The sequence below is a fragment of the Manduca sexta genome, chromosome 7 (assembly GCF_014839805.1).
Source record: "Manduca sexta isolate Smith_Timp_Sample1 chromosome 7, JHU_Msex_v1.0, whole genome shotgun sequence".
Taxonomy (NCBI): Eukaryota; Metazoa; Arthropoda; class Insecta; order Lepidoptera; family Sphingidae; genus Manduca; species Manduca sexta.
This window is the reverse complement of record NC_051121.1, coordinates 8890208-8902744: the sequence shown is the minus strand read 5'-3', so window position 1 is coordinate 8902744 and position 12537 is coordinate 8890208. Positions and strand designations below refer to the sequence as shown.

Below are 12537 nucleotides of genomic sequence, written 5' to 3'. Positions count from 1 at the left end.
CGCCGCGCGGTGCAAATTATCGTTTAATGAACACAGAATCATCTGATAAACTGTTCACTTTGTATTTAAGTTTGTTGTGTGTTACCGTTTGTGATTTTATCTGTGAAATTAAACTGAGAATGTTGGAATTGTGTTACAACGATAAAGTAATACTATTTTGTTTGTTTAGAAAGGTATGCGCTGTATCTTGTATGATGTCAATTTCGATTGCCAAAACTTCTACCAGCACGATGAAAATTATTAATTACTATACTTCAATACTCATCATAGGCAAACCGATTTCTTCTCTGCCTATGCACCGTCAATAATATAGTATTCCTAAACTCTATAAAACTTAAAACCACTCTCAAATTCACGCAACAAAACATACATTGTAACAGCATTATAAAAATACATTAACATTAGTATAAAAACACCGCTGTTAGTGGAATAGGGGCTGCTATTTAATCCAGTGTTCTACTAATGGATGATAATGTAGGCGAGGAGACGAGAGCACCTTCGTAAAACATCTCTACGTAGAGTAGATATGCGAAAAGTAAATCGCACTTATAGATATGGGTAGGGATTTTGGCAACAACGTTTACTAGAATAAATTGAATAATAATTATTAGTAGAGTAAAAGAGAATCATTTACGTAGATTAAGTACTGAATGTAATCTAAGGTATGTGGGACCTTATGTGTCTTTTAATTCATATAAAAGTATTCAACCCAGCAAAATTACTTTAAACAATAACGTGCCTTCCTTAATATGTGTTGTTTAATCATTAAAATAACACACTACTTAATATAAAAATACATAAAAAAGCTAAACAAATCAATCGTCGGACCAATTTTTTCCAATAAGATAAATCTCTGTTCAACGCCAAAAACATTTTGAATTTCGAATACGAAACGTACCAATAAGAGAGGTGCATTTAAAAACCGAACTCTGTTTTTGACAGCACCCCAGCCAATCAGATATGTTGGAAAGATTATAGAGGTATGCTTTCGTCCAAAAATTTTAAAGCATTGAGTATGTACCTGCTACGAATATATAGTACTAAATTGTAATAGAAGTTAGTTAAGTAATAGTCCTTAAACTGATTGGGTAGCATTGTTTTTGGATTCTTGTTTTATTTATCTACAAGTATTATAATACTCAGCAAAATATTGAAATCAATGTTTTTGAAAAAAAGGTTATAAACTATATAAACCTAAGCTGTAAGATTACTATTACATACCACGTGTATTAAAAATAAAAGAGGGAAGTTAAAAAACGATTATTCAGAACCTACGCCAAGGATCAGACACAGATTATATTACAAGAACAACTTTCGATTTCATCGTGAGATAAGCTACGAACGAGAGAAGAATAATAATAAAAAATTTACGTCTTATCCGCGTACACTTAACGTCCATTTTTAAGTAAAAAAGTCTAATTAAATTCTAACATACGTTATAAAAGATCGATTTTCGAGATAAAAAAAGTTTAATTGTTAAAAGTTTTATTGTTATAGTTAAAACATGGCGGCACGTGTCCATAGACAAGGTGGAGCGAATCGACCGCCATATTTGTTCAGATGTCATTATGTGAAGAGTTGGCGGGTAATCGCGTGTTTTCACATTATAACGCAACGCTGCACGCAGCTGTGGCGTTTTTGTCGCAAATCTTTTTTATAATACCATTAAATGTATTTTCCATTTTGTTATTGTATTTTTAAATTTTAATTACTTTGTGAAATTATCGTTTTATATTATGCATTGTTTTTCGAAGATTAATTGCATTATAAAGATAGTTTAAAATTTAATCTGGAAGATAATTACATATGAAACAGCTCGTTTCTTCGATATTTATGACAGAAAGCGAGTATTTATGTATATTCCAACATGAACAGAAATAAATTCTTTTACGCTGGTGATTTTAAATTACATATATTATGTGCACAAATTTAAAAATGTATTTAACATATTGAAAATTCATACATTTGTTGTCGAATTCGTGTTAAATTTTGTTGAAAATAACTATCAGACCGGTTTGGCCCGTGTTTTATTTAAAAAGGCACGAAGTTCGGCGACGCGTAGCATCGCATCCCAACTAAAAGCACCTTTTTTAAATCTCGTTTAAAGCCCCCTGCACGCACACGCACCGCGGCCCAAACTGCCGAAAGTTTTACACCCTTTACACACATCGGTGATCACTAATTCGTCGTATTCAGAGCAAAAAGGCACTAACAGCCGATGCAAGTCTTATTAGAATTATTGATAACTAGAATTTTATTTGTATGACATTACAATATGTTAAAATTACCTATAATATTACAAATATTAGTAGACTTATTTGAATTGACTTGATCTTATAAGTAATGAACGTAATTACATTAAGTGATGAAATATGGTTACTAAAATTTATCAATAATTAAATCTGGCAATATATTTGTTTATGCGTCACGTTCAGCACTTGTCAGTCAACGTCCAACCAATAAAGACTTAATTAAGTTTATTTAAAATAATACGTGAAGTGATGCCTGAAATAATGCAACTACCGTACATGGAGTGGCGTTCAGAAACCCGATACGACCGACACTGTTCCGACTGCATGACAGGCGAGCGTCGAGCGTGCGTTCCGAACAGCCCGGCCGCGGTAAAACGATATTGTTATGCGAAAGGGCACTTTTGATATTGTTTTTAAAATGCATTTTGTTTTGGAATATTTACCCACAATAGGTTTTTTTTCACGAGTGCATGTTCAGTTAAAGGATCGTAACTGAATCCGTGTATTGATAGTTACAAACTTATTGTTGCGTTTCTTCACGAAGATGATCTTTGAACGTTTGACACTTGTAATGTATTTACTAAACGCGGATATGTTAGCCGCAATTTCATATAAAAGTAAAGTTGATAAGCAAGTTATGTTAAATGAATATTAATGTCAGTAAAAATAAAACGCATTTTTAATATGATAGCCGCGTCGGCAGAGAGATAAAATCACGTCCATGGTATCTAATTAGAGGCGAACTGTGTGTATCGTGTTTCGCGATGTCACCGATAGGGCGCCGATAGATCATTTCTGAACGACGCGCGGGCGTCCGCCGCGTCAGAATGACAGTTGACAGGTGTCACGTCGGATGCGCGGGCGCACCTCCTGTGTAGGGTTGCTTCATGCAAAAGTCATATTAATTAATAAAAGTAATTTAGCATATTTGGTTCATTGTTTTATTTGTTAAATTGGATTGCAAATATTTTTACAATGTTAATTGTTATTACTTACTGCATATTGAATAAATAAGAACCAAGAAGACCTTTGTCTGTGCCGAATTAAATATACATTTTTATAATTATTTTACATTCTTCTTTCTAATACAATCATCAATAGAAAATCTTTATAGATAATTAATAATAATCATTCCGTTTTAAACGCAACATAGCTAGCACTATACATAAAATATAACTCTGAAATTTGATTGAAAATTTTAACATTTTTACGTAGTAACGGTAATCTCACAAAATATCATCGCTAATGAATGGCGTTAGATATGAACACAGCCCTGTGGTCACTCAGGCCGATAGATCGTCTTGCGAGCGATAGTGTTAGAGATCCGTGCGCGTTGGTGGTCTTTCGAAAACACGCGCCGAGCAAAAGCGACGTTTACGCGGTTAAACGAATTTGTAGAGCGCATTAGATGTTGCCATGTACAATTTTTTTTCTATATTTTAGTAGAATCCCGCTTTAATTTGGGGTTTGTATAAGATTTCAACATTATAATCATATTATACTAAATTATTCTTTTTGTTAATTTAATTAATTATATTGATGTACTGAATTATATGTACAAATGGTATAAGACCCTTCGACGCAAGTTCATTATCCAAATGAGTTGCCAAAAAAGACGAATATAACTTAAAGAGATATCCGAAAATCCCCCACGCAGCTTCCTTGTCCTTTCATCAAACCCGAGCCATAGAAAAGGGCATTATCAATACAAATTCCGTAAGAGGGGCGCACGAATTAGAACTATTACCTCATAGAGTATTATCTGTAAACATTTTAACGTACACGCTTAACCCGCGGAGACCCGGGTTTGATTCCCCGGTGGGAAGCGGTTTCGAGGGCAGCTCGGTTAGGGGTTGGTTTTTTGCAATTCCCAAAGGGCGATGAGATTGGATAGTTTGTCCGCGCGTCCGTTGAGTTCATTATTGATGTTAAATTTGTCGGTGATTTGGTAAGGTTTTTGTGGAAACGGTTTTACTTTCATATAGTAGAGGCTTTGAAATTTAAGTAATACTTAATTCAACCTTGCAAATGTTTAGCTATTTTAGTTTATATATAAGTTACCAGGGTACAAGAAGAGTTTGATGGACTACAACATCACAAAAAACCTTAACTGTACCAATTTTGTATTACATTAAAAAAAATATCAAAGGAGACAAAGTAACACACAAAAAATCAATTGCAACCAATAACCAACCTTACGTACATTTCAATACATCTAGTAATGCCTTTATTCCACGGAACTTAGTAAATTCAAAACAGTAAAATTACCGTAAGATATCGAAAAAGCCTCGATGTAAAGGAGAGGGCCGATCGATACCGCAAGTCCGCGTCTCCCTCCCAACAAATATGTCACAGTGCGTAGCGATTAAGCGAGAGTAACATCGCGTGACCGAGGGTAGCTCCCTCCTCCGCATAATAACAATTTAAGTTCTTAACGTTTGACAATAATGTACTTATGTGATGCAATTCTACTATTAATGCTGGTTTTATTGATGATATTTAACTGTTTGTAAGGGTAGAGATAATGTTTGCGTTAATTATAATACTGTAAAGCGTCACGCTATCAATTGCTTCAGGAACTTCGATAGCTATTCTTGAAAGTGGTGTTTTTGGTCAAGTTCGTAACATTTGCGGATTGCCTTATAGTAAATTATAATATATTATAGTTTGAGTTCTTATATTTGTTTCTTTATTATATTCTGTTTCGTAGATATTTTATAAATTAAGTGGGTATTTCGTACACCACGCGGGCCTAGCACAGGTAGTTCACATATCTAAACTAAACTATGCATTACTGTAATCAGAGGTTGCCCTGTCAGTTAAATAAAATCTATGCATAAAAATTGATATTATATATTGTGCTATATTTATTACGATACGGAAATTTATCATCTATTTTTGTGTGGAAAAACAACTAAACTGGATCAGATGGGTATAGTTACTAGTTATGTAAAAAAATATTAGATAACAAAACAGCCGTTTCTCGACAGCCCGAATTTCAAGAAAAACCGTAGATCGTTTGGAATTTATAGCAACTAAAATACTATAGGATAAATTATAACCAAAATAACCACAACAACACCGTTGTTAGTACCCTGTGTAAAATAAGTCTATAACAAGTGTCGGCCGAAGCCCCGAATATGCAAGCCGGTAGCGTTTTGGCGGTGTCGGGTTACTGGCCCAGTGCGCGTGCTGTCGATTTCAAATTAGACGTCTCCAAATCGTATTTAACGCCGCTTGAGCCGTTTGGGATCGAGCCCTCACGTGACGAGACGTGTTTTAACACCAATTTTGCTTTAAGATTTTAGTGGTTTGTTTATCAGTTTACTGTTGCATATAGAGATCATGAAGGCATGTTCGTACTTGCTACTTAGATATATAGGTGTATATATGAATATGTAAGTTAAGAAAGAAAGTCTAATAAGTACTAGAGGTCAAATAAAATAAAAATTATACCATTTTACTCGTGTAAAATATTCTTCCTAAAATCCTATTCCAAACAATTAATAAAGATACAAAATACAATTAGCGCATCACCGTCTCGGCAGAGCCCATATTCCGTTTCTTGGTTTAATTTTCTTAACATCCACAAATGTCTGGAACTGTCAATTGGCGTGCCATCACAAGGTTGAAGTTAATCCGCGCAACAAGGCCGGCGATATTACTCGATGCAGATCTTTACCGCGGCCCTGTGTGTGTAAAAGTGATGGCAAATATTCTGTGCATTCATGTGTAAATTGTGAATGTAGCGCGGAAAAGAGGCGTAAGTGTAAAGGATGTTTTGTACAAACGGATTTAGTAGACTGTATTTGTGTTTGTAAGTTATTTTTATGTTATTTTACTAGAATTATTAGGAAACTACGACAATTGAGTAAGGAACTAATAGTTCGCATAAAAATATACACAACGAACTTTTGTTATACAATGGAGTATTTTGAATACACTACCAATATATTTAGATAGAAACATTAGCCCTACATTATTATAGTTTTACCATGACAATAGCACAAAGTGCCACTAAGTCGCGATGCGGCGCTCGCGTCAGCCGACCTAGTCGACACTTACAACGTTCTGCTACCAAGCGATAATCGATTGTTCCACGTATTTTTGTCCGCTTTCAGTTGGTAAGAAACATCACGCCCATTCGACCGTTATGACTAGGCTACGGAGCCCACGGTAAACAGTCGTCTCTTTCTACCACGTGTGTAAGTGTATCATCCATTCCGCTCACCTATTTGCACAGTGGGCCGAGTGCGTAGGTACGACAGTCATAAAAATAGCCCCTTTGGCGCCGAATCTTCTAGGGGCTTTGGGTATTTCGATTTTGTGTCCTCTTGTTACGTGGAGGGTGGTGCGTTTATGAATAGTTATAGGTGTGTGGCGCTTTTCTCTCGTTCTATCACCTTACGTTCTATGTATTTGCTTTTATATTTTTCTCAGCTAAGAGAATTTAAAATATATTTATTCCGTTTTCAGTTCTTTTCTGTGTTAATAAATATAAGTCTGTGTTATATGCGTTCTTTTAAACTAAATGTACCGGATAGCTACGTTTTAAAATTCGTTTACGTATTCTAAAAAACACTGTTACAGCTGCTTTTATTCAAACAATTTAGATTTAATGTTTCATTATTCTTTATAGTTTATATTTAGAAGATACGAAGAAGATACGTGTTTGGTTTATATCAATACCAGCGTATAAACTGATAGACTTAGATTCACGATGTTAATACCAACGCTTAAAAGACGTAGCTCTGTTATTTGTGTGGCATGTGAAATTTAAATCAACGCATAAAGTTTTGTTACGTCGAAGTAGATGGGTAAGACTTAATTTATTGTTTTCTCAAACTTGCACCATCCAAATACGTATGTTATAGATACTCTGTGTTTCGTAATGTAAACAAACAAATTCACGACAGAGTTACATAAGAAAACAAGTTTTTAATGTTATGAATGTAATGATTAATTGAACTCTGTAAATACTCGTAATGTTAACCGACTATTAATCAAATGAAATTAATTCGCACGTGACAAATATTTCACTGAAAGTTTTCCGTTTATTCGAAATATACTTATTTCAGCGAGGAAAAATAAACACGCAAACGCACACCACAAAACCGGCAAACAAATTTCGCCACTCGAAACTACAAAACAATTTTTTGCCCGCGATTCTGTTATTGTGCTCAGTGCGTCACAAAGACACAATTTTTGGAGTTGTGACATTATTAACAGAAAAATTGGCCCGATGAATGATCTCGTGGGTTGAAAAAATTATAAATTTTTGCTTTTGTCATTTTTTTTTGCTGGCTGGGCAGATGTCGCTACAGTCCATCAGGTTCGATTACTAGCCTTGTCAGTTTGCGCACGGCTTTATTTAATATGTTGTACGCGATATTTTATGCCGGGACATGGAATCCTTTTTTATTTTACACTCGAATCATTAATTACTAGATACTGTATCTCGTTACTTCACTGTGTCGTTTTGTTATGTTGGTAATGTGATCGAAGATGGTTCAATGTTGCCTCATATTTTAACAGCTTTGTAAATCATTTACCATAGTGTATCGACTATGTTGTTGCATTTTGTATTCTTAATTTCGTTCTAGCTAAATATAAGTCCATTTAAAGGTTTAATTGCTTAATGGAATTTGTTTACAAGCTGCATAATGAAAAAAATCAAATATCGAACACTTATCATCCTAACAAATGTCGTTGAAAAAAATTTTGTTTTCAATGACATTTTATTAGCACAGCGATTTATGAACTCTCGAGTTAATAATAGACACGGATTTGTATATGTTCTACAAAAACCCAATAAAGCATCACTATAGTACAGAAATTTTATAAGCCATATGAATAGGATCCATAGATTTCAAAAGGTTTCGACGGACAATGGACCGCGGCACCGGGACATATGGTCAAACGTGAATTTTGACGAAAATTGCGAAATTGGATTTATTAAAAAAAATTGTCCGGCTTATTTTGATTATTGTCACAATGTGTTTGGGGAGTTCTAATTAAATTCACAGAAACGTTACGAGTGTTGTGACGTGTATTCAATAGTCCTTGACTTGTATGATTGACGTGTCAAGGTGGTATAACGAATTATCTAAATATTTTATAGCACAAAAACTGTTGAAAAGAACATTGAACTCAAAAATCTACATGCTGCCAAGACTTAATGACTAAATAATCTTATTATACACAATTGCTTTATTTTTAATTAAAGACGAATTTACGTACCACCAGTTGATTATAAGTGTGTTATTAATTACAACCCAACCTAACCTAACCTCCATACTTAAATGTAACGGAATCAGCAACCTCAAATGGCCACTGACCCCCCAAGATACTCACACTAGGAATGTTGTCGTTGTTGCACACGTTCTCGCTGAGCAGGCGGTCTCTGATCTCCCACGCGAAGATCGAAGGGCACTCTCGCTTGTAGTCAGCTATCTTCTGCACGACGGGCGTCGTGGCGACCCTAGGCTTAGAGCCGCCGATGGCGCGGGGCTTGATCGACCCCGTCTCGTAATATCTGCGTGCGAAGCTGAACTTAGTTTGGATTGTGGAATATGGTGAGAGCGTATTATAGCTATGTATGGCGTGGTAGCAGTAAGTAGTAAAAGTAAAGGTTATTAGTGTTTTGTCTTTGACTTTGGAAATAATTTGTCACAAATGAGGATACATAGATTAGTTAACATAGTAATTAATACAGTTTATAAGTAAGGAGTACGCATTTTATAAATGAAATTTTAAAAACGTACTAAAATATAAGTCTTATTTTGTAAAGAATTCCAAATGAAGGCAGATGCGTTACTTTTCATTCAAGATATCACAGTCTCAAAGTAAATAAAAGCAATGTGCGCCGTACATCCCAAACCACTCGAAATAGCATAAGAACTAAATTACAAAAATATAATCCGCGCTATCCCCTTAACTCGAGTGCCTATACAAACACGGCAACATTAAGTTTGCTCCCAACAAACAGGGTTGCCAAACAATATTACATCCTAATTACTTTATAATAAGGTTCCGACGATAGTTTATCGTTGATAGAGATAAATATGCTGTTGATACAGGATGTGGACGGATGCTACGCCATTGTTGGAGATAGACATGTGTCGATATTTGGTCCAACAATCGATTGATACAGATTGCACACACAATGGATATTAGTGTTGTAATAATGCGGACGTAATGTCGATTAGATTTGGTAATAGTATTCTGAACTAATACCACTGTACAGGGTTTAATGGTAATTAATTACTTTCAGGGTGTTTACGATGGACTATACGATTGGACGTTTCGTAGGTCAGTTAATCAGGAAATAACACTTTTCTATGTTTAACTAACTTCATTGTTTTATTTGCCTACTTAAGTTCAACTTTTTTTGTACTAATAAGTGTCTACACATGATTATTAAAAAAAGCTCTTAGAAAAGAAATCATGATATATCACTAAATAAATTATATTTTTTGTTTATATAATAGTTTCCACGTTTTAATGTACTTACTCGAAACTCAACAAACTTTACGAGAACAATATTTGTTTTGCAAAATAAAACTATTTATTTAACGTTTTCAATACATCTGCAATCGATCTCAACACAAATAACCGTTACAAATCGCTAACAAAACTATGTCAACCCCAAACTGTATTATCATGCGGAAATCAAGATTGTCATCTGTCGTACTTGTTTACTTAGGTATTTTCGGATACCGACGTCACACGGACTCATTGGAACGCTGTGGGGGCTAAGGCACCCATTATTTTTATGCTAATTAATAAATTTTTTGAACAATATATTTTACTTTCGGATATTCTAAAATTGTATTTTTAAATATTAGTTTAGTTATAACCCATTGTTATAATCAGTGAAAATTATGCAACAAACAATAATTCAATAAAATTAAACACGAATATGTTGGGAAAATAAGTCAGGAATTCTTGACTAAAATTTAACAAAACACAAAAGACATAAAAGTAAAGGCAAAAAGTGTCCTTTTTACAGATTCCCTTTACATTCCTGTTTATTTATAAGGTTATTACTGCTGAGGGCTGCCTCGGGGCCCTAGTAATCGTTTTCGCCTTGGGCTATCGAAAAGGGCGGCCTGAAGAAGGGCATGCTCACTACCTTTTAATAGAGTGCCAGTTTGATACGGGGTCAATGAACTTTTGGCAGGTATTCAGAAAAACATCGAGATGATAAATCTTCAACAGCTAACTATTTTAGATGACCATTAGGTTTAAATTAGTAAAGGTTCATGATCATACGAATTACTTTTATACTGGACTGACTCGCGTAAAGCCGCGAACACCTCATACCTATAAAAATTATGTAAGCAAATCTGACAAATTCGTAATTATTATTAACTTCTGCCCAAAACTTCGTCTCCGCAGACTTAGATCTATCTGAGCCCAGAAAGTTTTAAAGTATATTGCAAAAATAAAAATGCCTATTAAAATTTTCATGTGTTTTAAAATGGCTATAAATTAGTCATACTCTGTCAACCTATTTACATGAAAATACGTTTAGTAGTTTCGCGGATCTAGGCTAACAATCAAAGATAACACAGATAGAGAAGTATTCTAAACATCGTTATGTGTATTCTATTACTCTTCTTTAGTAACCCCTTACTTTTTTATTACTTTTCTTTCATTGTAAACTTTGGAATATGCTGTTTTATTAAAAATCCGTTAATTAAGGAGACACATTCACAGTAATCATTTTATAGGATATTTTCAAAAGTTTAATATTATAATTGATATATAGGTGCAAATGAAACTTTTTGACTTTATCGATGTATGAGTAAGGCGTTGCCATGGCAACTCGTTTATTCACTGATACTACACAAACGTAACACCAGAGGTTTTGCATGCACCAGCATTAGATAATAATAATAATATCAGGCCTCCTCTACTACTGAGAGGGAATAGGCCTTAGTCCACCACGCTGGCCTAGTGCGGATTGGTAGACTTCACACACCTTCGAAATTCCTATAGAGAACTTCTCAGATGTGCAGGTTTCCTCACGATGTTTTCCTTCACCGTTAAAGCGAACGATAAATTCACAAAGAATACACACTTGATTTTTTAGAAAAATCAGAGGTGTGTGCCCTTGGGATTTGAACCTGCGGACATTCGTCTCGGCAGTCCGTTCTACACCCAACTAGGCTATCGCCGCTAGCATTAGATAATTGACCTATATATGTCAGTAGCGCAGTCCATAAAACCCGATTCTTACCGGCTTCCCTAACGTAATTTATATAAATTTAATTATCATTAGCAAGATTTGCAGACCGCCTTAAATTAGTACCTATTTATGCTGTATCGAGTGTCCATTCGGAAAATTTTACCCTTTTTTAACTTTGACTAAGCCACTGATGTATGTATTGATATTCGGCGTAATATTGATCTGAACGAAATATGTTTATGTTGAATTATTTCCTTCCAAAGATATTCAAGTCCAAGATAATTTTTCATATTTGTCAATTTTGGAATGTTCTAGACGATTATTACTAGAAGTGAACAAAATATAAAAGTTTTGAAAATTTCGAAATCAGTATCGCGAAAAGTTTAAATTCAAGTTAAAATGTCGGCAGTTGTTAAAAGTTGAAATCTTTCTGCAAAAGTTTCTTCGGAATTTTTAGGAACTTTGAAAGTTTATCCGAAATATATTTGTACATACTTTTAGATTTTAAACAGTGTTTATATAATGTTCTTTGAAAGCAACTTTAATACTTAGTGACAAATATAACCAGGTTACAAGTCTTAACCAATAATTACCTACTCTTAGGCAAAATAACAATAAAAATCAACAAAGGCATAACATATATGATTATCAAAACCCATTTCCAACAACCAAAACTGATCTAAAAATAATAATTACATACCACATCAACTACCGAATAACCGCTACCAAACGAAATCGAAAACAAATTGTCGTCCAACCGAGCAAATTGCTCCAAACAATAGCAAATTGATCGAAATCAACGTACCACTAACGCAACCGTTAATGTATCATTAAATCGCATTCTAGCATACATTGCTGCATTATAACGATGTGTATAATGAAGCTTAGAATTAAACCATCAATGTACTGGCAATGCCCGCTCTAGAGGTCGTAGCCTTAGGGGGTAAAGATGGTAGATAGGATTTAGGGGCCAACGTCAAATGGGCACTTATCACAGATTGTTTTTGAAGTGGTTATTTAAACGTAAGTGAGTTAGCGATGATGATATTGTAACACTCGTTTCGGTTCAAGTACTGAGAAAGTGTTGCGAAT

General features: G+C 34.5%; 1 protein-coding gene across 1 annotated transcript in view; it reads right to left on the bottom strand.

The window, feature by feature from the left end:
- Nucleotides 1-12537, bottom strand: part of LOC115445327 (paired box protein Pax-6) — a 69324-nt gene that overhangs the window by 29778 nt on the left and 27009 nt on the right. The window contains exon 4 of the mRNA XM_037436330.1: nucleotides 8607-8787. Coding sequence (XP_037292227.1) covers nucleotides 8607-8787 — 181 coding nt within the window. The remainder of the gene's footprint in view (nucleotides 1-8606; nucleotides 8788-12537) is intronic.